Source organism: Hemicordylus capensis, chromosome 3 (genome assembly GCF_027244095.1).
Source record: "Hemicordylus capensis ecotype Gifberg chromosome 3, rHemCap1.1.pri, whole genome shotgun sequence".
Classification (NCBI taxonomy): domain Eukaryota; kingdom Metazoa; phylum Chordata; class Lepidosauria; order Squamata; family Cordylidae; genus Hemicordylus; species Hemicordylus capensis.
In genome coordinates, this window is record NC_069659.1 from 354045286 (window position 1) to 354069648 (window position 24363).

General features: G+C 49.8%; 2 protein-coding genes across 4 annotated transcripts; one reads left to right on the forward strand and one right to left on the reverse strand.

Annotated features, from left to right (window-relative positions):
* Window positions 1-1466: 1466 nt before the first annotated feature.
* Window positions 1467-15755, reverse strand: LOC128350639 (zinc finger protein 665-like). The gene is made up of 4 exons (XM_053309027.1): window positions 15730-15755; window positions 8743-9091; window positions 7795-7924; window positions 1467-4730 (listed from the first exon to the last, which is right to left on the reverse strand). Exons 1-4 carry the CDS (start codon window positions 15753-15755, stop codon window positions 1870-1872), a joined length of 3366 nt encoding a protein of 1121 aa, XP_053165002.1. The 3' UTR covers window positions 1467-1869.
* Window positions 14527-23460, forward strand: LOC128351184 (zinc finger protein 502-like). Of its 3 annotated transcripts, XM_053310440.1 has the most exons (3): window positions 14527-14952; window positions 18553-18644; window positions 21150-23460. In XM_053310440.1, the coding sequence occupies exons 2-3, from the start codon at window positions 18611-18613 to the stop codon at window positions 22592-22594; spliced, it is 1479 nt and encodes a 492-aa protein (XP_053166415.1). In that variant the 5' UTR covers window positions 14527-14952; window positions 18553-18610; the 3' UTR covers window positions 22595-23460. The 3 variants fall into 3 exon arrangements, with proteins under 3 accessions (XP_053166415.1, XP_053166416.1, XP_053166417.1); XM_053310441.1 differs by lacking the exon at window positions 18553-18644; XM_053310442.1 differs by lacking the exon at window positions 18553-18644 and having other exon boundaries at window positions 21153-23460.
* Window positions 23461-24363: the final 903 nt, after the last annotated feature.

Here is a 24363-nt window from a genome sequence, read left to right on the forward strand (position 1 = left end):
TTCCAAAGGCACAGACACTCACTTAGCACTTTATTATAAAGGATTCCTCTCCTCTCCAATCAAGAACATCTTCTGACCTGTAACAGTTGCATTCCAACTGACCTTAACCATCACAGGCTCCTCCTCCTTATGGAATCACCACTGCCCAATCACCACAGTGCCACAGGCTCCTCCTCCTTATCTGCATATGGAATCCCCACTGCCCAGCCAGGTGCTTCTGCCTGCAAACTCTGTCAGCCAATAGCCTCTTCCTCTTCTGTCAGCCACAAAGTCCAACAATCCAGGCAGCTCAGGATTGGCCTAAAGCGTTGTTGTTGTGACTGCATCAGCCAGCAAGTTCTAAAAACAAGAACTCATAGGAGTTAGAAAACTTTAAGGCAACCTACCACACAGGGTTGTTGTTGTTGTAAGTCTGACTTGCAACAAACAAGTAAAACTTATAAGGATAGTATTATTATCAAAAACCATGAATTAATAAAACCTCTGGTCAGAAAAGCCTTTTCACAAGCCATACTTTTTAAAGAGAGAGTTTTGTAATACTCACTGTTGTATTTCTCCTAGATGTCTTCTGAGAGAGAAAGAGCAAAAATTGTGTACCTCAATACTTTAAGCCTTAATGGTGTTCATGTCACAAAGCCTGGGTCATTAAAGTTGTCTTTAAAAGGGGTAATCTTCAACTTTATAATCTTTAGTACAAAGCTAATTTATATGAGAAATTAAAAATCCAAAATAGACCCTATTCAGTTAATCTAAATAGTATTTTATTTTCTCCTTTTAAAAAACCCTGCTCTGGGGCCTGTCCCACGTGAGCCAGTGTGATGTAGTGGTTAGAGTGCTGGACTAGGACCAGGAAGACCCGAGTTCAAATCCCCATTCAGCCATGAGACTTGCTGGGTGACTCTGGGCCAGTCACTTCTCTCTCAGCCTAACCTACTTCACAGGGTTGTTGTGAGGAGAAACCTAAGTATGTAGTACACCGCTCTGGGCTCCTTGGAAGAAGAGCCGGATATGAAAATGTTAAAAAAATCTTTTAAAATAACCCCTCACCCCTCCTCATACACACCCAAAGCCTCTGGTGGTCAGAGGTCATGACGAAACACTTAATGGTTGCACCACAGTCAAACCATTTGAAGGGGCCCCGTCCTGCACGTTTAACAGAAGTAGTGAGAAAAGCAAGGCTTTTTCTGAGCAACCATTCTACGCACATGGTCATTTTATTTTGTGTGTCTTGCATCTTCTTGAAAACCAGCCAGGCACCTGAACTTAAGGAACAGGGAAACAGAGGCCTTTTGTCTTTCTTTCTCAAAAGCATCTTTATTTAGGAGGTAGAGACTTAAGAAATGTTTTGTAATCTTTTGCCTCTATTACAGGGTTCACAAATCCCAACATTTTTGAATGTCCAGTTTTCAAAGTATTATCTAAAACTTATCAGAAGTATACTTATCAGAAGTATAAAGCCTACTAAAGTAAATCAAAGTCTCATTTACTCACTCTTCATTTGTACAGAGACATTTTAGAGGGTTAGGACTCTAAAGTGTTAGGCATTTGGTTGCTTACCCTCCTCTCTAGAAAGGCTAGGAGACAAACTTTGTATGTGATCATCTTGGTGAGGGAAATTTTTTGCTTTGAAAATGATGGTGTGCCCTCCTCCTGTTTCACCCAGAGTCCACATGCCAGAGACGAACACCGAGGTGTATTCAGAAAAAATGAAAAGAAAGCAGATGACATAAAACACCAAGATACATCAATTTGTTTGAACCAAATATATACATTGATTCGTAAAAGAGAGAAACAGATCTACAAAAACTGCTGAAGGAAGCATAGCTCCAACACTGAAGCTCTTCCACATGCCAAACATGCATATGGTTTCTACCCTGAATGAGTTTCTTGGTGAGTAGTAAGGTCTGCCCTCCTGTTGAAGCTTTTTCCACACTCCAAGCATTTATGTGGTTTCTCCCCAGTGTGGGTTGTATGATGCCTAGTAAGGTGTCCACTCGTCCTGAAACTCTTTCCACACTCCAAGCATTTATGTGGTTTCTCCCCAGTGTGGGTTGTATGATGCCTAGTAAGGTGTCCACTCGTCCTGAAACTCTTTCCACACTCCAAGCATGTATGTGGTTTCTCCCCAGTGTGGGTTCTATGGTGAACAGTAAGATTTCCACTGCAGCTGAAGCTCTTTCCACACTCCAAGCATTTATGTGGTTTCTCCCCAGAGTGTGTTCGATGATGCACAGTTAGTTCTCCACTCATCCTGAAGCTCTTTCCACACTCCAAGCATTTATGTGGTTTCTCCCCGGTATGGTTTCTATGATGACTAGTTAGTTTTCCTATTGTGCTAAAGCTCTTTCCACACTCCAAACATTTATATGGTTTCTCCCCAGTGTGTGTTCGATGATGCACAGTGAGTTCTCCACTCGTCCTGAAGCTCTTTCCACACTCCAAGCATTTATGTGGTTTCTCCCCAGTGTGGGTTTTATGATGACTAGTTAGGTTTCCACTCTGGCTGAAGCTCTTTCCACACTCCAAACATTTATATGGTTTCTCCCCAGTGTGGGTTCTATGGTGCACCTTAAGCTCTCCATTCGTACTGAATCTCATTCCACACTCCAAGCATTTATGTGGTTTCTCCCCAGTGTGGGTTTTATAATGTGTAGCAAGATTTTCTTTCATGCTGAAGCTCTTTCCACACTCCAAGCATTTATGAGGTTTCTCCCCAGTGTGCATTCTACGATGCCTAGTTAGTTTTCCACTCGTGCTGAAGCTCTTTCCACACTCCAAGCATTTATGTGGTTTCTCCCCAGTGTGGGTTCTATGGTGCACAGTGAGTTCTCCACTCCTGATGAAGCTCTTTCCACACTGCAAGCATTTATGTGGTTTATCCCCAGTGTGGGTTCTACGATGCACAGTGAGTTCTCCACCCATCCTGAAGCTTTTTCCACACTCCAAGCATTTATGTGGTTTCTCCCCAGTGTGGGTTCTATGGTGCACAGTGAGTTCTCCACTCCTGCTGAAGCTCTTTCCACACTTCAAACATGTATGTGGTTTCTCCCTAGTGTGGGTACTATGATGCTGAGTAAGAGCACTATTCGTGCGAAAACCCTTTCCACACTCCAAGCATTTATGTGGTTTCTCCCCAGTGTGGGTTCTATGGTGCACAATGAGTTCTCCACTCCTGCTGAAGCTCTTTCCACACTCCAAGCATTGATGTGGTTTCTCCCCAGTGTGGATTCTATAGTGTACAGTGAGTTCTCCACTCGTCCTGAAGCTCTTTCCACACTCCAAGCATTTATGTGGTTTCTCCCCAGTGTGGGTTCTATGGTGAACAGTAAGATTTCCACTGCAGCTGAAGCTCTTTCCACACTCCAAGCATTTATGTGGTTTCTCCCCACTGTGGATTCTGTGGTGCACAGTGAGATGTCCACTTGTGCTAAAGCTCTTTCCACACTCCAAGCATTTATGTGGTTTCTCCCCACTGTGGGTTCTGTAATGGCTAGCAAGGTTTCCTTTCAGACTAAAGCTCTTTCCACACTCCAAGCATTTATGTGGTTTCTCCGCAGTATGGCTTCTATAATGACTAGTTAGTTTTCCTATTGTGCTAAAGCTCTTTCCACACTCCAAGCATTTATGTGGTTTCTCCCCAGTGTGGATTCTATGGTGAACCGTGAGAGATCCACTTGTGCTAAAGCTCTTTCCACAGTCCAAGCATTTATGTGGTTTCTCTCCAGTGTGGGTTCTATAATGGGTAGAAAGATTTCCTTTCATGCTGAAGCTCTTTCCACATTTCAAGCATTTATATGGTTTATCCCCAGTGTGGGTCCTGTGGTGCACAGTGAGATATCCACTCGTGCTAAAACTCTTTCCACACTCCAAGCATTTATGTGGTTTCTCTCCAGTGTGGGTTCTATAATGGGTAGCAAGATTTCCTTTCATGCTGAAGCTCTTTCCACACTCCAAGCATTTATATGGTTTATCCCTAGAGTGGGTTCTGTGGTGCACAGTGAGATGTCCACTTGTGCTAAAGCTCTTTCCACACTCCAAGCATTTATGTGGTTTCTCCCCAGTATGGATTCTATGGTGCACAGTGAGATATCCATTCGTACTGAATCTCTTCCCACACACCAAGCATTTATGTGGTTTCTCCCCAGTGTGGGTTCTATAATGTGTAACAAGATTTTCTTTCATGCTGAAGCTCTTTCCACATTCCAAGCATTTATATGGTTTCTCCCCAGTGTGGGTTCTATAATGTCTAGCAAGATTTCCTTTCAAGCTGAAGCACTTTCCACACTTCAAGCATTTATGTGCTTTCTCTCCAGTATGGATTCTATGGTGCAAAGTGAGAGATTCATACCTTCTAAAGCTCTTTCCACACTCCAAGCATTTATGTGGTTTCTTCCCAGTGTGCATTCTGTGGTGCCTAGTTAGTTTTCCTCTTGCACTGAAACTCTTTCCATACTCCAAGCATTCAAATAATTTATCCTCTGGCTGAATTTCGCACTGAGGTTGAAAGCTTGTTTCAGAATGGAAACCTTTCCTACTTCCTGGGCAATGGCTTCTTTCTATCTCCTTCTGCATCATTCTTTGGATTCCCCGCTGGGAAGCAGATGATCCATTTCTGTTCCTCCGTTTTGCTCTTGGTTTTTGTCGCTGCTGTTTCCTCTTTCTCCATCTGGCACCTCCCAGCAATGCTCCGCTGGGTTCCCCCTCATTCTTCCTCTTACAACTGACACCGGCTGGAATGAAAAGAGAAAACTGGTCAGAAAATATGCTCTCAGGAGAACTTAGGGGAAGAAATGGTGGAAATGCAAACAAGAGGTTGGAAGCTTTTTCCATAGTTGAGGGCTGTGTGATTCTTATTAAGGAAAGAATGGGAAAGATATTGCAAACAGGCCTGGATTTAGATCCCCTTTTCTTTTATTTCATGGGGGGGGGGAATAGATACCCAACAGGTGTACCAAGTCGGCTCTATGCTTCCTGCTGCCAGAATGTGCTGTGCCAAATCCCGAAAGTTAAGAGCTGCTCCTAATGTTAATGACAGTAGCATAGGGAGCCTGCTGGCAGTGCAGGGACTGGCTGCTGCTGGCACCCCCCACCTGCCCCTGCACGCCCTGCCACACCCCCAGCATCAGCATCAGTTGCAGAGTGAAGCGAGGGTTGCACCCATCTCCAGGAAGGGGGGATGTGTGCCCCTGGTCTGCTCCCAGCCGCTGCTTCTTATGCCCGCTGGGTGCTTCCTTCCTCTCCTTCCCTCGGAGCCCCCAGCTGGCAAACAAGGGGCCCTGCCTCGTGCTCCAAGCCAGCAAGCGCTCCTTCTGTCAGCTGGCTCCGGGAAGGCGAAGAGGGGTGCGCTGAGGTCACTGGGACTGGTCACCGGGGTGGGGGAGGTCCCAGAGTCAGTCCCTGGCAGCATCCAACGCAGGGCTGGGAGAGATTCCTGCTTGGAATTTGGGAGAAACACTCACAGAGTGACCACCGATCCCCCGTGAGCCTCAGCTTTGCCGCCCAGAGCTCCCTCTTGCTAAGTGGGTTTCTGATCCTCTTCCTCCTGGCCCAGGAATGCTACACAGAAAGGACACCTATAGCCCCCTCCTTGGACCCTTCCTCTCGGCCAGGAGCAAAAGCTGGGAAACACTGCCTCTGTCCCTCACTCCATCCTGCAGAGCATCCTGCTCAACAGGCTTCCTCTCCTTTTCCGGATCAGTTGATTTTGTCGCCCATTCACCCACTTTGGAGCTCCTCAGAATCCGTTTTGGATTTCACTACTGAAAAGAATTTGGTATCATCTGCAAATTTGGCCACCTCGCTGCTTACCCCAACTTCTAGATCATTTATGAAGAAATTAAAAAGCACTGGTCCTAGTACAGATTCCTGAGGGACCCCACTTCTTACTTCCCTCCATTGTGAAAACTCTCCATTTATCCCTACCCTCTGTTTCCTGTCCTTCAACCAGTTAGCAATCCACATATATATTTGTCCCCTTCTCCCATGACTGCTAAGTTTCCTCAGGAGTCTTTGATGAGGAACTTTGTTGAAAGCTTTTGGAAATCCAGGTGTACTATGTCAACTGGATCACCCTTATCCACACACTTGTTGACACTCTCAAAGAACTCCAAAAGCTTTGTGAGGCAAGATATCCCTTTGCACAAGCCATGCCTGTTTTCTGCCAGCAGGGCCTGTTCTTTTATGTGCGTTACCATGTTATCCTTAAGGATACTTTCCATCAATTTGCCTGGAACGGACGTTAAGCTAACCGACCTGTAATTTCCCAATCACCCTGGATCCCTTTTTGAAAATCAGTACAGAGCCCGATTGCAGTGATAAGTTATATATTTTAGCAAGGAGATTCGCAATTTCACATCTGAGTTCTTTGAGGACTCTTGGATGGATGCCACCCGGCCCTGGCTATTTATTAGGTTTCCGTTTTTCCAGACAATTTAGAACATAATCTCTTGTCACTTCTGTCTGACTCAGTTCTTTAGCCTCCATCCCCGAAAAGCCTGGTTCCAGAACAGGTATATGCTCAATATTCTCTACTGTGAAGACGGATGCAAAGAACTCATTTAGCTTCTCTGCAACCTCCATAACCTCCTTAATAATCCTTTTCATTCCCTCATTGTCTAATGGTCCAAACTCCTCCCTGGCAGGTTTCCTGCTTCTGATGTATTTAAAGAAGTTTTTGTTATTCCCTTGATGCTTTTAGCTAAATGTTCCTCATACTCTCTTTTTGTCTCCCTTATTGTCACCTTGCATTTCTTTTGACAGAGTTTTTGTTCTTTTCTGTTCTCTTCATTTGGACAAGACTTCCAATTTTGGAAGGAATCTTCTTCCCTTTTATGGCTTCCTTGACGGAACCTGTTAGCCATGCTGGCATCCTCCTGGAATTAGTGGTACCATTCCTCCTTTTGTCTATACAATCTTGCCTGTCGTACCACCTTTCCTCCCACAGTGAGGTCCTTTCTCCATCCATCTCTCCATGGGTTTTCTCATCCCTTCAGACCCACCTGTTCTAGGCATTCCCTTTCCTGCAGTCTCTATTGTATTCCGCCATTTTCAACAGTACACACATTTGTCTCTAGACCGCACTATCAAGGAGCTCCATCTGCAGGACTCAATGGTTTTTCCAATATTTTCATGGTCCTAATTGAATGTACTCTTGTTTTGCTCTCTTTTCACCTGTATAACTTATTTTGGCTTTTCAGTGGTTGCACCCCATTTATAGAACAGCCTCCCCAGTGAGGTTGGCCTGGCACCATCACTTTATCGTTATGTTCTTCACCAGGGGATCTTTCACACAGGGCTTTTAATGCCTTTAGCTCACATCTCCTCCAGAATGGAGGGTGTGTGTTCCCATATCGGGCAGATTTACCCCAAAGTCCCTGAGAGCTATCAGGGAGCACTTCTCACACAATCCGGGGTTTTCAATGCGCATTAGAGTGCAGCCCAACTTATATCCGGGTTTTTAAAAAATCTCCATTTTGCATCAGTTTTTGGGGACAACTGAGTTTGCAGTTAGCTTCACAGAAAACCCGCGGAGGGCCTGGGCAAGAGGAAGAAGCGTTGGTGAGGCAGCAAGCAGCTCACCTCCTCGTCCCGCTGACCCCGCTCTCAGGCCCTCCGCCTTCAACTCCCGATTTAGAGCAGCCTGGTCATGTGGACAAGCCTTCTTTATCGCATTGGCTCTCTCTGGCCCACAAGTGGATCAAACTCAAGACCGCAGCAATATTTGCACCACATGCTCACCCGGTGATGGAGCCAGACCGGTCTCTCTCTCCTTCAGGGAAAAAGAGGGTGCCTTACCCAGTGAGGCCGGATTCCCATCGTTCTCCTCCATCTCTTGGCTGTGCAGGGCTCTTTGGTCCGGATCTGGCAGAGCCCACTCCTCCTCCTCCTCCTCCGTGAAATGGACGGCCACCTCCTCAAAGGGCTCCTAGCCAGGGACAAAGAAGGAAACATGGGATGCCTCGCAGACCACACAGAATGCTAATGTCATGGCTCCACAGAGGACACAGGAGGACACAGCAGGGCTCCCTCGCCCCACGCCTTCCGGAGAGGCGCCCGCAGCGCGGCTTCTGAGCAAGGGGTGGGGCGACTCACCCACCCGGAGAGGAGGGCTTCGCTGCCTTCTGTTCTGTTCCGTCCCGCCCCGCTTTCCTGGAGAGCAGCAGCCCCGCAAACAGCTGCCCTTCCCGGCTAGTGGGCCACTGCAAGCGCGAGGGTGGGGGTGGGGCAAGGCGGAGCTCAGAGGAGGACCAATTACAACCCGGCAGGAGGCGGCGGCGGCGGCGGCGGCGGCTGCTTGTGGGAGAAAGCGTGGCTGCTGCCGGTAGGAAGGCGCAGGCTGGGAGGCGGCGGGGCGAGGGAAAGCGCAGGGCGGCAGCAACAGCGGACACAACTCCCCTCCCCCGCGCGCGCAAATGGGGAGCAAGGTCTCAGTTTCTGCAGGCGCTGCAGCCGTAGCAGGAGTTAGAGGGGGAAGCACCTCGGGATCCCTGTTCTGGCCGGCGTGTGCGCGCGGACCCAGGGTGGGGGTCCCGGGGACCCATGGAGTGTGGCGGGGGGGGGCACACTCCAGGACGGGTCCCTTCCCAATGGCATCTGCAGAGACTGAGAGCCCTCCCTGCCTCCCTCCCTCCCTGCCCCACACGTGGGCCAGATCTCAAAGCCCTCCTCGGCCCCGGAAATCCTCAAGGGGGGGGGAGAGGGAACCCCGCACAAGCCCCCCCTCCCCGTCACACACACACGCACCTTCTGGCTGTCTCTACGGAGGAGGAGGAGGAGGAGGCGGCAGGCCCAGGAACCAGGGAGGGAGGGCGGCTGCTTCTGCAGAGAGAGAGCCGGGCAGGCCGAGAGAGGCGGCCTCCTCCGTGCAAGCCCCGCCCAGCCGCTCTTGTCTGGGGCAGCGCGCCTGGCGGGAAAGAGGCGCTTCTGCCAGCCGTGGGGAGGGGCCCCCTTTGCCCATGGAGAGCCCGGGGCGAGCCCCCTTGACTCTGGGCCCTCCTCCTCCTCCTCCTTGCCTTGATCTGGCGGGCTCTGAGCCGGATTCTCAGCGGGGTTAACTCTTCCCGAGTCTGGAAACTGGCTGCCTGCAGAGGCCCTTCAAAATGCGGGTCATGTCCACGGCTGAGCCCCTGGAGGAGGCAGATGCTCCAAGCCCTCTCCTAAGCCCGGGGTGTTCTTCCCCACTAGCTCCCGAGTCCTCCTCTCCGGGTTCCCCGCAGGATGCTGCAGCTGCTGCTGGATCCCCAGTGCTGAGTGGGGCCTGCAATCGTGCCTTGACAGCAGGCTCAGTAATTCCCCCCCCCCGCCGCGCTCCAGAGTGTGACCCCCACTTCAGCCTGGCTTGGACAGATGGACCTAATAGTGACTGAAGGCCAATTCAGTCATGGATCTTGCCTGCATAGCATAGGGTAGTGGTTAGAGTGTTGGACTAGGAACAGGAAGACGGGAGTTCGAATCCCCATTCAACCATGAAACTCACTGGGCAACTCTGGGCCAATCGGGTATCTCTCAGCCTAGCCTACCTCACAGGGTTGTTGTGAGGATAAAATTAAGCATGTACACTGCTCTGAGCTCCGCAGAGGAAGAGCAGTATATAAATGTAATAAATAAATAAATTCCCCCCAAGGCCATTCTGTAGGTGGTCTGCATTATCTTTTAAAAGAAAAATAATCATCATGTTGTTCATGCAATTCATATTTGATCAGAAAAGATTGTACCACAGAGATTCCCCTCTGTCTGGACATCAGGAACAGGGGGGTGAGAACTGGCTCTTCCTTCAACTGTTCTACTTTGGACTTGTTTTGCAGACCCATCACCTTCCCTGTTGTCCTGCTTCAAACCATTTCCAGCTGATCAATGTCCTTAAAGTGCAGTGTTCAGACTTGGTGGATCGTGTGTTCCAATCAAAGGGTGGGGGGGGGAGAAAGAACTTTGCTGTTACTTTGCTTAGGCTTTGGAACTCCCTGCCTCAGGAGATGCATCTGGCCCCTTCCCTCATAATGCTCTCCCAACCAGAAAAAACCTTTTTGCTTTGGCAGGTGTTTGGCTTCACTGGTGTTTGATTTTCATACGTCAGGTTCTCCTGTGTGTGCAATATTGCTGCCTCTCTGTGTATTTTATTAAAGTCTCAGTAAAGCTGTACAACCAATAGCAACAAGACCCCTAAGATCCCATCTCCCCCTCCAGTTGCCGCCAGCTTGGCTGTTGGCCACACGGGGACGGGCTTTCTTGGTTGCTGCTCTGAGACTGTGGAATGTGCTCCCTACTGAGATAAGATCCTCCCCATTTCTGACAATTTTTAGGAAACATTTGAAAACCCACCTCTTCACCCAAGCTTTTTCTGTTCCTTAAAATTTTAAGGTTTTAATTTGTTGCTGATTTTTAAATTGTTAAATTGTTTTAAGTTTTTGTATATATTTTAACTTGTTTTATACTATTGTAAACCGCCCAGAGACTAAAGTTTGGGGCGGTGTACAAATATAATAAAATAAATAAATAATATCCTCTTGCACAGGGGATACTCCTCTCAGGGGTGGGGACCTGCTTGTAGTGGGTGATTCTATCATTAGAATTGCAAAGAATTGTGGGTTTGTGACCCGCGTGTTGAGGCACGGTGACTTGCCTGTCTGGTGCGAAGGTTGTGGACATCACACAGGCAATGCTGGGGAGGAGACAGCTGTCGTGGTGCACGTTGGCACCAACAATGTGGTGAAATGTAGTCGGGAGGTCTTGGAAGCCAAATGTAGTAATAATAAATTTAGGCTGATAGGTAGTGTGTTGAAGTCCAGGACCCCCAAGGTAGCATTCTCAGAAATGCTACCTGTTCCACCTGCAGGTACAGTGAGACAGGCAGAGCTGAGGGGTTTCAGTGCGTGGATGAGACGACGGGGCCGGGAGGAGGAGTTTAGATTTGTTAGGCACTGGGATACAATTTGGGGCAAGCAAGGCCTGTACAAAAGGGACAGGCTGCACTTGAACCAAGATGGAACCAGACTGCTAGCGCTTAAAATCAAAAAGGTTGCAGAGCAGCTTTAAAAATGACACCTGGGGAACAGCCGATGGGAGCTGGGCAGTATCCCGTTTGGCAAAAGCCATCCTTTAAAGTGCAAGGGTGCAAAGGATTCAGATAATCAGGGAGGTGTCAAGGAGAGGCAGGGCAGTAATAATGGGTGACTTCAATTACCCACACACATGTAGAATTATGCTAGCTTTGTGATAGTAGTGATGCATAAAGTACTTGGCTAACTCGCAAGTTATAAAGATGCAGAAACAAGAAACAATATATTACTGTGTGATATTGAAATAACTGGCTGAACCGCAAGCTTTTAATAATCTAGAGATAAGAAACAATATATCAATTTGTACAAGCTCATTTCTGTAACCCAATGAGCCATGTGATCTTGACAAATTAGGATGCTTACGTAGTGCTTACGAACGGTATGTATGGAGGAACGCATGAGTGAGCAACATCAACTATGCCCCAGCCCCACTCCCTCTCTAACACAGACAATGTCTGGAAAGACGCCAAGGGCCTGAAGAATCTGTGAAACCCAGGGAGGACTGCCGAAGACATTTGTAAAGGAGAAAGAAATGGGAAAGATAGGATGAGTACATCCTGTGATCACGGAGATGAAAGTGGACTGCAGATGTACCAACCGAAGTGGAAACTTCCGTTTATAAGTCAGGCAAGAAACTAGAAGACCCCTGAGAAGCAACACCACCCAAAGTGAGGCCTCTACGCTTCTTCCACACCCCTTTCAAAGACTGATCATCTTTGGAGTGGGACTGGTAAGTATATGCGTGTGTGTGTGAATTAGGAGCTAGCTTGCTGTTTAACTGACTATAATAAACATGAATTATTGATTGACTAAAACCAGCTGGTGTCTGTGTCCGTTTCCTGGGGCTACCTTGTTGTTGGGCCGTGCAGTGCTAAAGGACTTAGAGTGAATAGAGGTCCTATATATTTGGTGGAGAAATGCGGGCACTCTAATCTGTCCTTGTGTGACTGCACTGACCAGGCAAGTGTTAGGGCTTACGGAGCAGACTTGACTGTGGGTACCCATTATGAGTTTCTTCAAGAAGAAAGAGGACACACCATCGCTTTCTTTGCAGGAGCACTATCCTGCTCCCAGAAATAAAGCGGATGGCCATAAAATGCTTGGTAACTTGACCTTCTCGTTGGAGAAGGAGCTTCTTGTGAAGCGTGAGACGAAAGAAACGAGGGACGCTGTTTGTAAGGGTATAAAAGATGAATTAGAAACCCTGCAGTGTACTTTGGACGCCTGTAGCTTGGATGTGGCTCAACAGGCTGTAGATTCCCGTATCTATGAGGGGTACAGGGAAATGGTTATAGGACATAACCTAGAGACTGCGTCACAGCAGAAATCTGTTTTAATAGCCTTGATGCATTCTACTTTAAAAGATGTGATGGAACTTTTGGGGAACTTAGTGGCGAAGAATGCAGGATATGTGAAAACTGTACAACAGATAGAACAAGAAAACTTACTTATGAGACAATTTGATTGAGAAAGGGGACAAACTGGCGGGATTACAAGAACAAATGGTTGATTTTGGTTGCAAACAGCAAATAGAGGCTCAAAATAAATTCAGACGCTTACAGCACGAATCACAGCCTTAAAAGACATATATACAAAGCCACGATCATCACAGAGTCCACCCTGATTGAGTTGTTTTAGTGATGATCCTTGCCAAGGCTTTGATTTCTCTTGTTGTGATGATGAATGTAGAGATGATCCGTGCTGTAACCCAGTAGGGAGCACCTCTGTTAAAGTAGTTAGAGAACTGAGTACTCGATTTCCCGGAAGTGGGGGTATCACATATACAGAAACACAGAGGCACCTCAGTACAGGTGAGATTAGAGACATAAGGGGGAAAATGGGACCCATGAAAGATCCTTTGGAATATTGCATATCCCTGTTAGAGGTCCAATGTGAACATCAGTTAGATAATGAGGAAATGAAGCGTCTATTCTTACCCATTCCTGGGCTTGCAGAGGCAGCCACATACAATGTCAACCTGAATGGCCCTTTAGAGGCTCTAGTGGCTTAGAATAGCAATAGCACTTACATTTATATACCGCTCTATAGCTGGAAGCAGGCTGAGTCAACCTTGAGCCCCTGGTCAGGATCGAACTTGTAACCTTCTGGTTACATGGCGGCAGCTTTACCACCGCGCCACCAGGGGCTAATTCGTCAAGAAAAGGTTCCAGGTCTAAATTACGTGCCCAAGCTCTTGCAATGCTACAAAAGGAAGGGGAAGAGCCAGAACGATTTTGGAAAAGGGTGTATGCTGGTCTTTATTTGACTGGTCTTTTAGGAGGTCTTCATGCTATACCTGTGACCATTGACGAACTAGCCCTTATGTTAAACGCTCCTGATTTACTAAGGATTCCTTTTGATGGGTTGCTTCCTCAATGGCGAAATGCAATAGGGGTAGTGGGTCCAAATTTCCCAGCATCTTGGGAACAGTTGAGATACCAATTAGATATGATTAGGACTCAACTGGGGGTATCTAGTGATGTTGGCCGAATAAAAGCTGTACACCCCACAGCACCGCCAGTGTCTCTTGCCCCGCAAAATCGATCCAGGGGTGATATTACGTGCTCTAATCAGAGCGGCTGGCGCCCCAATAATCGGGATGCATTTTGAATGGCCTCTGCAGCCAGTTTCGAGACTTGGGAAGAGTCAGCCTCGTGCCTGACAATCCGGACCACAGCCAGCCCCACCAAGGCGAGGAGGAGGAGGGCCCAGACAAGGGGGCCCCTCCTCACGGCTGCCTGAAGTCCTCCTGGCAGCAGGGGGCGGGCGGGGGCGCCTCTTTCGCTCGCTGTGGCTGCCCCTGCCCCTGCCCCGGACTCCAGCGGCTGGGTTAGGGCTGCCTGCCTGCCGGCTTGCCCGGGGTCTCTGCAGGAGCAGCAGCTCGCTCTTGCAGACAGCTGCCGCCCTCCTTGCTTCCTGAGCCTTCCCCCTCCTCCTCTTCCTCCGCAGAGACAGTCGCGTGTGTGCGACGGGGGGGGGGCGGTTTGCGGGGTTCCCTCCCCCTCGAGCCCCCCACTTTGCAGATTTCCGGGGTGGCGGGGCCGAGGAGGGCTCTCAGATCTGGCCGCGTGTAGGGCAGGGAGGCTGGGCTCTCTGCACATGCCTTTGGAAAGGGAGCCGTCCTGGAGTTTGCACCCGCCACCCAATCCTGGGTACGGGCGCACGCCCCGGCTGCTTCTGTTCTGCGCTGCAGCTGCCTCCGGCCAGCCCTCTCCTTCGTCCCGCCGCCACTCCCCAGCCTGCGCCTACCGGCAGCCCTGCTTTCTTCAGCAGCCGCAGCAGCCTGAAGGGTTCTCCTGTCGGGTTGTTATTGGTCCTCCTCTGAGCTCCTCCCGATGCCCCCCCCCCCGCCGCCGCCGCCCTTGCAGTTGCCCAGCACTAGGCAGCAAGAGCAGCTGGCAGCTGTTTGCGGGGCTGCTGCTCTCCAGGAAAGGGGGGCGGGGCGGGATGGGATGGGACGGGACGGGACGGAGCCCTCCTCTCCGAGTGGGTGAGTGGCAACTTGCACCCCTTGCTCAGAAGCTGCTGTGGGCGCCTCTCCGGAAGGCGTGGGGCGAGGGAGCCTCCCTGCTGTGTCCTCCTCCCCCCGCTTGGCTTGTGCGTCACTGCGTGGTCTACTAGACTCCTTTAGGAGTCTGTGTAGCCATCCCGGTTGGGTGGCCTTTGCCCGGCTAATGCGCTCTGGCCCAGACCTGCGGGTTTGTGCGCGCGGTAATCAGTCGCCAGGGTGTGTGGATTCTCTGGGGCTTGTGGACCCCCCACTGCAGTTCCCCAAATGCACTCTGGCCCTGGGGTACCAACCATAACAGTTTGTGAGGCAGCAGGATCAGATGCAACAGGAGTTGTACCGATGGACTGAATGTTTCTGAAAAACATGCAAGACACTTCACGCTCAAAGGTGAGCTTCACTGGGTAATACTCTGTCACTGTTGCTGCTGCCTGTTGGGATGGTAGTGAGAGCCTGCATGTGGCAAGGGAGGAGGTGGGCGAGAGTATCGCTGTATATAACCTGTTTAATTTGAATGTTGCCTGCTTCTGGTTGAGGATAGAGAGAGACCCTCTTAGGCAAGGGGGCCTTATCATTTGTGGGGGGTGCTCCAATTCAACGGAGCTGCCATAGTCCTTCACCAGTGCCCCCTTCTACAAAAATGCCAAGAACCCCACCACCACCCCCAAACCCCCAATGCATATGGGCCCCTGTTCTGTGCAAGGTTCTTGGGCTTTTCTCTTCTTACCCTTCAACTCACTTTGGCCTCTGCGAGTCCTTCTTGTAGCAGAAGGAGCAGGAAGGACAATCCACTTGTGTTTCCTCTTCCCCGCATTCCTCAGGGTTGATTCCCAGAACATTTCTAATCCTTCCAAATAATATTGGGGGGGGGGGTGCAGTGTGTGTGTGTGTGTGTGTGTGTGTGTGTGTGATGAGTGGTGATTTTTTATCTGGACTCTGATTCTGGCTTGCCAAATATGGGAGCTCTGGTGTTGGCTTTGGACTGGTATCAGGGTGGGCATTACGACGTTGTTCTTAAGCTCCTGGTAGCTCCTTCCTGGAATGAGAGAGAACTGGAAAATGAACCAGAGACTGAAAAACACAGCTGGCAACTATGGGCACCCCCCACCCCATTAGTCCCTTAGCAGTGGTATTCTGTAGCAGCGTCCAGGAATGTGGAGCCCTCACCTGGGTTGACAGGTCTTGGCTAACATCCTGGGCAGCCTTAAAGGAGTCACTCTGGATGGGGGCGCAGCTCAGTGGAAGAGCACCTGCTTGGAAGGCAGAAGGTCCCAGGTCCACTCCCTGGCAGCATCTCCAGGTAGGGCCGGGAAGACTCCTGGAACACATTTCAAGCAACATGGTTTTTGTAGTCCACTCTCAGCTGGGGGCACTGCCTGGGTTTGCAGATCTTGGCTATAACCGATGTTGTGCTGGTCATGTGGACAAGACTGCAAGGCCTCCCCCCTCTGAAGTGCTCCAGCGCCCCCAAAGCCTTAATCCAACATCGTTAAGTATTGTCTGCACTGACCGGCAGCGGCCCTCCAAAGTGACAGGCAGGATCGTTCCCCACCCCTACCTGGAGATGCTGCCAGGGATTGAACTGCTTTGCCCTTTTGCATGCCAAGCAGATGCCTGACACTGAACTGCGGGCCCCTCCCCTCAAGGGAACCCCTGAGAGCAGCGGCGTGTGCTTATGTGTAGTCACCCATCCAAAAGCAAACCGGGATGGACCCTGCTTGGCCAAGAGGACAATTCCTGCATCCAGTGGTGTAAAAAGGTCTGAATGGGATAGTGTGTCTGTCTGTCTGTCTCTATGTCTCTCATACACATGTGCACACACACACACAATAAAGGGAATGCATGATGCTGGTTTTGCGGGGGGTGGTCTTCCCCAGCCCCACCATTCTACCACCACCCAATGCTTTTTTTTGCTGCTTAAACCACTTGCAGCACTTGTGTTGAAAGGCAGTATAGTCATACAGCTGAGGACCCTGTAGGGAACATCCCCCACCCTTCCCTTACCGCCTTCCCTGAACGTCTGACTGCTTTGGATTGTGGTCAGAAGAGAAAGAAGCTGCAGAGATAGCAAGGATGGGAGGGAGATGACTAGGTCTCACTGGCAGCAGCTGCTGGGATTGTGGGTCTTTCCTAATGAGGGGAGAAGCCCAGGAAGATTGAAACCAAAGGACCAGACCAGAGGACCTGGTGGGAACGACACTCCCAGCCCCCAGCAGAAGAGGAGAGAGCTTTTCCTTTAGTGTGGAGGAAACAGCTGCCTGCGAAGCTGCTGGGGAAACTAAGGAAGGCCACAGCCAAGAGGCCGGAAAGGGCAGGGAGGAAAGCCGACCCCTGACTGTGAGTAGCGATCTAGAGGGACCAGTCTAGCTAGATGTGTTGCTTTCCTGCACTGTGTTGCTTAAATCCGCCTGGTTAGTGAAAATGTTTCCCTCACGCTTCCAGTTGGCTCTAGGAAAAGACAAGTGTTCTTATGGCACACCTTTGCCTTCTGAATGTGAGGATGAACACGTGTTGGTGAAGTGGGCTGCTCTTCATGCTGGGCTTGCCTTAGTCACCTGCCTTGGGAGGCCGAGGACTGCACAGCCCTTTCTAGGGAGGGTTCTGCCACTTCAACCCCAGAAATCCTATGGAGAGAGTGCTTTGTCCCACATTCAAGGAAAGTGGCTGGTGGCAGCCTCCTGTGAACCCCTTGCAGCCCAGGATTCAGCCCAGTGAACTCCCCGCTCCTCCTCTGGCTCTGGCAGGAGCCACGACAGGATCGTTCTGTGTGGTCTGTGAGGCATCCAATGTTTCCTTCATTGTTCCTGGCTAGGAGCCCTTTGAGGAGTTTTCGCAATGGAGGGAAGGAAGAAGTGGGGTCCCCCAGGGATCTGTACTGGGACCGGTGCTTTTTAATTTATTCATAAATGATCTAGATGTTGGGGTAAGCAGCTAGGTGGCCAAATTTGCAGATGATACCAAACTCTTCCGGGTAGTGAAATCCAAAACGGATTGTGAGAAGCTCCAAAAGGATCTCTCCAAACTGGGGGAGTGGGCGACAAAATGGCAAAGGCGGTTCAGTGTTAGCAAGTGTAAAGTGATGCACATTGGGACGAAATCCCCCAACTTCAAGTATATGTTGATGGGATCCGAGCTGTCGGTGACGGACCAGGAGAGGGATCTTGGGGTTGTGGTGGACAGCTTGTTGAAAGTGTCGACTCAATGTGCGGCAGCTGTGAAAAAGGCCAATTCCATGCTAGGGATTATTAGAAAGGGGATTGAAAATAAAACAGCTAAAATTATAATGCCCTTAAACAAAACTATTGTGCGACCACACTTAGAGTACTGCGTACAATTCTGGTCACCACATCTTTAAAAGGACATTGTTGAACTGGAGAAGGTACAGAAGAGGGCAACCAAGATGATCAGGGGACTAGAGCACCTTTCCTATGAGGCATGTCTACAACACCTGCTGGGGCTTTTTAGTTTAGAAAAAAGACAACTGTGGGGAGACATGATAGAGGTCTATAAAATCATGCATGGTGTGGAGAAAGTGAAGAGAGAGAGATTCTTTTCCCTCTCACACAACACTAGAACCAGGGGTCACTCCATGAAATCGATTGCCAGGTCGTCTAGGACCAACAAACGGAAGTACTTTTTCACACAACGCGTGATCCACTTGTGGAACTCTCTGCCACAGGATGTGGTGACAGCCAACAACCTGGATGGCTTTAAGAAGGGTTTGGATGAATTCATGGAGGAGAGATCTATCAATGGCTACTAGTCGGAGGGCCGTGGGCCACCTCCAGCCTCAAGGGCAGGGTGCCTCTGAGTACCAGTTGCAGGGGAGTAATGGCAGGAGAGAGGGCACGCCCTCAACTCCTGTCTGTGGCTTCCACTGGCATCTGGTGGGCCACTGTGCGAAACAGGATGCTGGACTAGATGGGCCTTGGGCCTGATCCAGCAGGGCTGTTCTTATGTTCTTATGAGGTGGCCATCCATTTCACACAGGAGGAGGAGGAGTGGGCTCTGCCGGATCCAGACCAAAGAGAACCCTCACAGCTAAGAGATGGAGGAGAATGGTGGGAATCCGGCCTCACTGGGTAAGACGCCCTCTTTTTCCCTGGAGGGGGAGAGTAAAACGAGAGAGACCCCGGTCTGGCTTCATCACCGGGTGAGCATTTGGTGCAAATATTGCCGGGGTCTTGAGTCTGAGCCACTTGTGGGCCAGAGAGAGCCAATGTGATAAAGAAGGCTTGTTCACAAGACCAGGCTGCTCTAAATCGGGAGTTGAAGGCGGAGGGTCTGAGAGCCGGGTCAGCGGGACGAGGAGGCAGGGGCGTAACGATAGGGGGGCAGGGGGCACGTGCCCCGGGTGCCACCCAGGCAGGTCACGGGGGGCGCCGAAAAGTGGCTTCCCCCCGCTCCCCCGGATCGCCCGCTGAGTGTGGCGGCGGGCGTGCGGCGGCGAATTGGTGTGGTGGGCGGCGGCGGCAGGTCGCCCGCGGCCCGCCGAGTGCGGCGGTGGCTGGTGGCTGGCGTGACGGCGATGGGCCGCCTGGGGGGTGCCGCCGCACCCTCACAGGTATGTGGGGGCCCGGGGGGTGCCATTTCAGGGCCAGAGCTTGCCCTGGGCGCCGTTTCCCCCCGATACGCCACTGTGAGGAGGCGAGCTGCGTGCTGCCTCACCCACGCTCCCGCCATTTGCCCAGGCCCTCTGCCTCTGTTGGGCCAGGAGCATGCTGGGAACAAGAATGTGCTAACCAGTATTTCGATGGGATCTTTACCAGCAGGCTTTACCACACGTTTTCTGTGAGGCTGACTGCGAACTCAGAGTTGTCGCAAAAAACCAATGCAAAATGGGGATATTTCTTAACCCCAGATATAAATCGGGCTGTACTCTAATGTGCATTGAAAAACTCAGATTGTGTGTGAAGTGCTCCCTGATAGCTCTCTGGGACTTTGGGGTAAATCTGCCCGATATGTGAACACACACCCTCCATTCTGGAGGAGATGTGAGCTAAAGGCATGAAACGCCCTGTGTGAAAGATCCCTTGGTGAAGAACAAAACGATAAAGTGATGGTGCCAGGCCAACGTCACTGTGGAGGCTGTTCTATAAATGGGGTGCAGCTGCTGAAAAGCCAAAATAAGTTACACGGGTGAAAAGAGAGCAAAACAAGAGTACATTCAATTAGGACCATGAAAATATTGGCAAAACCATTGAGTCCTGGAGATGGAGCTCCTAGATAGTGTGGTCTAGAGTCAAATGTGAGTACTGTTGAAAATGCCTGAAAACAATAGAAACTACAGGAAAGGGAATTCCTAGAACAGGTGGGTCTGAAGGGAAGAGAAAACCAATGGAGAGATGGATGGGAAAAGTTGCACACTGTGGGAGGCAAAGAAGCCAATATCTGAACTAGCCACAGCTGTGTTTGCACTGGAACAGGCACCTGCATTCCAGAGAGGTGCAGCAGAGGCTGCTCAGGTGAGGTGGAGAGGGAGAAGGCAGGTGAGAGGACAGATTCAGTAATGCCTCTAACAGGGATTCAGATGTTGTGGACTACAACTCCCAGCATCCCCAGCTGCAGTGGCCTTTGGCTGGAAATTCTGGGAACTGTAGTCAACAACATCTGGGAATCCCTGTTTGAGGCAACACTGGACAGATTCCAAAGAGCTTTGGCAAGAAGTCCAAGGCTGATTCTGAAAAAGAGAGGAAGCCTGTCGAGCAGGATGCTCTGCAGCATGGAGTGAGGGACAGAGGCAGTGTTTCCTGGCTTTTGCTCCTGGCCGAGAAGAAGGGTCCGAGGACGGGGCTATAGGTGGCCTTTCTGTGTAGCATTCCTGGGCCAGGAGGAAGAGGATCAGAGACCCACTTAGCAAGAGGGAGTTCTGGGCGGCAAAGCTGAGGGTCATGGGGGATCGGTGGTCACTCTGTGTTTCTCCCAAGTTCCAAGCAGGACTCTCTCCCAGCCCTGCATTGGATGCTGCCAGGGACTGACTCTGGGACTTGCCGACCCCCCGTGAATCCCTCCCAACAACTGCAGGGCACCCCCTTCCCCTTCCTTGCTAGCTTCGAGCATGAGGCAGGGCGCCGTGTTTGACAGCTGGGGGCTCTGAGGGAAGGCGAGAGAGGAAGCACCCAGCGGACATAAGAAACAGCGGCTGGGTGCAGACCAGGGGGCGCACATCCCCCATTCCTGGAGATGGGCACAACCCTCGCTTCACTCTGCACCTGATGCTGATGCCGGGGGTGTGGCAGGGCATGCAGGAGCAGGTGGGGGGTGCCAGCAGAAGCCAGTCCCTGAGCTGCCAGCAACATTAGGAGCAGCTCTTGACTTGTGGCATTTGGCATAGCACGTTCTGGCAGCAGGATGCATAGAGCCAACTTGGTACACCTGCTAGGTATCTATTTCCCCACATAAATAATAAAAAGAAGCTCTAAACGGAGGCCTATTTGCAATATATTTCCCATTCTTTCCTTGATTAGAATCACATGGCCATAAAACTATGGAAAAAGCTGCCAACCTCTTGTTTGCATCTCCAACATTTCTCCTCATAGGTTCTCCGGAGAGCATCTTTTATGACCAGTTTTCTCTTTTCATTCCAGCAGGTGACAGTGGGAAGAGGAAGAATGAGGGGGAACCCAGCGGAGCATTGTTGGGAAGTGCCAGATGGAGAAAGAGGAAACAGCAGCGACAAAAACCGAGAGCAAAACAAGAAAAAAAACGGAGGAACAGAAATGGATCATCTGCTTCCCAGCAGGGAATACAAACAATAATGCAGGAGGAGACAGAAAGAAGCCTTTGCCAGGGAAGTAGGAAAGGTTTCCGTTCTGAAACAAGCTTTCAACCTCAGTGCAAAATTCAGCCAGGGGATACATTATTTGAATGCTTGGACTGTGGAAAGAGTTTCAGTGCAAGAGGAAAACTAACTAGGCACCATAGAACGCACACTGGGGAGAAACCACATAAATGCTTGGAGTGTGGAAAGAGCTTCAGCAGCACTGGAGATCTCAATGTGCATCATAGAATCCATACTGGGGAGAAACCACATAAATGCTTGGAGTGTGGAAAGAGTTTCAGCACAAGAGGAGAACTAACCAGTCATCATAGAACCCACACTGGGGAGAAACCATATAAATGCTGGGAATGTGGAAAGAGCTTCAGCAGGAGTGGAGAGCTCACTGTGCACTACAAAACCCACACTGGGGAGAAACCATATAAATGCTGGGAATGTGGAAAAAGCTTCATCAGGAGTGGAGAACTCACTGTGCATTATAGAACCCACACTGGGGAGAAACCATATAAATGCTGGGAATGTGGAAAGAGCTTCAGCATGAAAGGAAATCTTGCTACACATTATAGTATCCACACTGGTGAGAAACCACATAAATGCTTGGAGTGTGGAAAGAGATTCCGTACAAATGGAGAAGTTAAGTTGCATCATAGAACCCACAGTGGGGAGAAACCACATAAATGCTTGGAGTGTGGGAGGAGCTTCAGCTGCAGTGGAAATCTTACTGTGCATCATAGAACCCACACTGGGGAGAAACCACATAAATGTTTGGAGTGTGGAAAAAGCTTTAGGCAGAGTGCACACCTTACTATGCACCATAGTACCCACACTGGGGAGAAATCACATAAATGCTTGGAGTGTGGAAAAAGATTCACTACAAATGGAGAACTTAATGTGCACCATAGAACCCACACTGGGGAGAAACCATATAAATGCTTGGAGTGTGGAAAGAGCTTCAGCTGCAGTGGAAATCTTACTATGCACCATAGAACCCACACTGGGGAGAAACCACATAAGTGCTTGGAGTGTGGAAAGAGCTTTAGAACGAGTGGAGAACTCACTGTGCATCATAGAACCCACACTGGGGAGAAACCACATAAATGCTTGGAGTGTGGAAAGATCTTCAGGACGAGTGGACAACTAACTAGTCATCATAAAACCCACACTGGGGAGAAACCACATACATGCTTGGAGTGTGGAAAGAGTTTCAATACTAGGGCAAACCTTACTACTCACCAAGAAACACATTCAGGGTAGAAACCATATACATGTTTGGCACATGGAAAGAGCTTAAGTCTCAGGGCTATGCTTACTTCTGCAGTATTCATAGATCCGTGTTTGTATCTGTTCCAGATCAATGTGTATATTTGGTTCAAACAGATCAATGTATCTTAGTGTTTCATGACATCTGCTTTCTTTTAATTGTCTCTGAATATAGTTCTGCGTTCGTCTCTGGCATGTGGACTCTGGATGAAACAGGAGGAGGGCAGACCATCATTTTCAAAGTACGAAATTTCCCTCACTAGGATGATCACATGCAAAGTTTGTCTCCTTGCCTTTCTAGAGAGGAGGGTAAGCAACCACATGGCTAACACCTTAGAGCCCCCTCCAACATCCTCTTGAACTACAACTCCCATCATCCCCTGCTAGCATGGCTCTAAACCACACACATCCATTTTGCAGATTAAATCTCTCAAGTGCTCTTTCAGTATTTTGGAGACATTAAAAATACATCAGGACATTCTCGGGCCAGCCCGTTCATGAAGAAGGGGGAGATGGGCTGCTTCCGGCAACAATGGATCAGCCACTTTCCAGGGGAATCCCAGAAGCCCACCCACCGGCACCCACTCCTCGCAAAGACAGGTGCAGAGGAAGGCAGGCAAAGTGGTACCATGCTGCTTTTCCTCTTCCTTCCCCAATATGAAAGGAAGGAAGGAGGAAAGATAGGGAAGGAAGGTAGGGGGAAAGATCTGAGTCAGAGGAAGGGAGGGACAGAGTGTTGTTGTTTTTTTAATGTGACTTTAAAAAGAGAGAAATGGAAGGTGGTGGCACCTTTTGGGAATTGCTCTGCACATGGACTTTTCTAGTTTAGCTGCTATACAAATAAACATAATCTCATGGTGGATCCGTGTATGCCCATCTGCACCCACATTTCCAGAAAGCTGAGTCAGTATGAATAATCACATTTCTAGCCTGTCCTTCCTCCAAGAGACTCCAGGTGGAGTATCTTATTAATTAGGAAGGACAGACAGCCAGTGGGTAGAGAGGGAGCCTTTGGCAAGCCTGGGGTTGGCCTGACCCCCACCCATCAGAGAAAAAAGGGGGAGGCCGGCAGAAGGAATGCCCACTAACCTCCTCCTGACGTCTTCTGCGAAAGGCTAGAGATTGTGAATACGAAATAATCATGAGCTTGGGATTAATCAGTGCATGCTCATCTGCACTCATGCTTCCAGAAAACTGAGTCAGGATGAATAATTGCATTTCTAGCCTGTCCTTCCTCCAAGGGACGTGGCATGGAGTATCTTATTAATCTGACCCCCCCACTCCCCAAACAGAAGAAAAAAGGGGGAGGGAGGCAGATGGTGTGCACACCAACCTATTCCTGACTTCTGCGAAAGGCTAGAAATTGTGAATACGAAATAATCATGAGCTTGGGATTGATCAGTGCATGCTCATCTGCACTCATGCTTCCGGAAAGCTAAGTCAGGATGTACAACTGCATTTCTAGCGTGCCCTTCCTCCAAGGGACTTGGGGTGGAGTATCTTACTTCTCTCCCACCCATTTGGTGCTCACGACTACCCTGTGAGGGAGGAATGACCCAAGATAAGTCAGCGTAGTGCATGTCTGAGTGCAAGGTCTGACCTGAGTCTCATCAGACATTAGAACAGCCCTGCTGGATCAGGCCCAAGGCCCCTTGAGTCCAGCATCCTGTTTCACACAGTGGCCCACCCGATGCCTCTGGGAAGCCCACAGGCAGGACTACCTGAGAGTGCAACTCCCTGATAACACCAGCATGTGCTATTCT

Bases quoted from the DNA above. Each gene is read 5' to 3' on its own strand.
- LOC128350639 (XM_053309027.1), bottom strand. From the start codon at position 15,755: ATGTTAGCCAAGACCTGTCAACCCAG. The intron at 7,925-8,742 runs GTGCGTGTGTGT...GTCCCTGGCTAG, and splicing joins TCCGTAGAGACAGCCAGAAG to GAGCCCTTTGAGGAGGTGGC. The intron at 4,731-7,794 runs GTAAGGCACCCT...TTTTCATTCCAG, and splicing joins TGGGAATCCGGCCTCACTGG to CCGGTGTCAGTTGTAAGAGG.
- LOC128351184 (XM_053310440.1), top strand. From the start codon at position 18,611: ATGGAGGAGAATGGTGGGAATCCGGCCTCACTGG. The intron at 18,645-21,149 runs GTAAGACGCCCT...TTTTCATTCCAG, and splicing joins TGGGAATCCGGCCTCACTGG to CAGGTGACAGTGGGAAGAGG.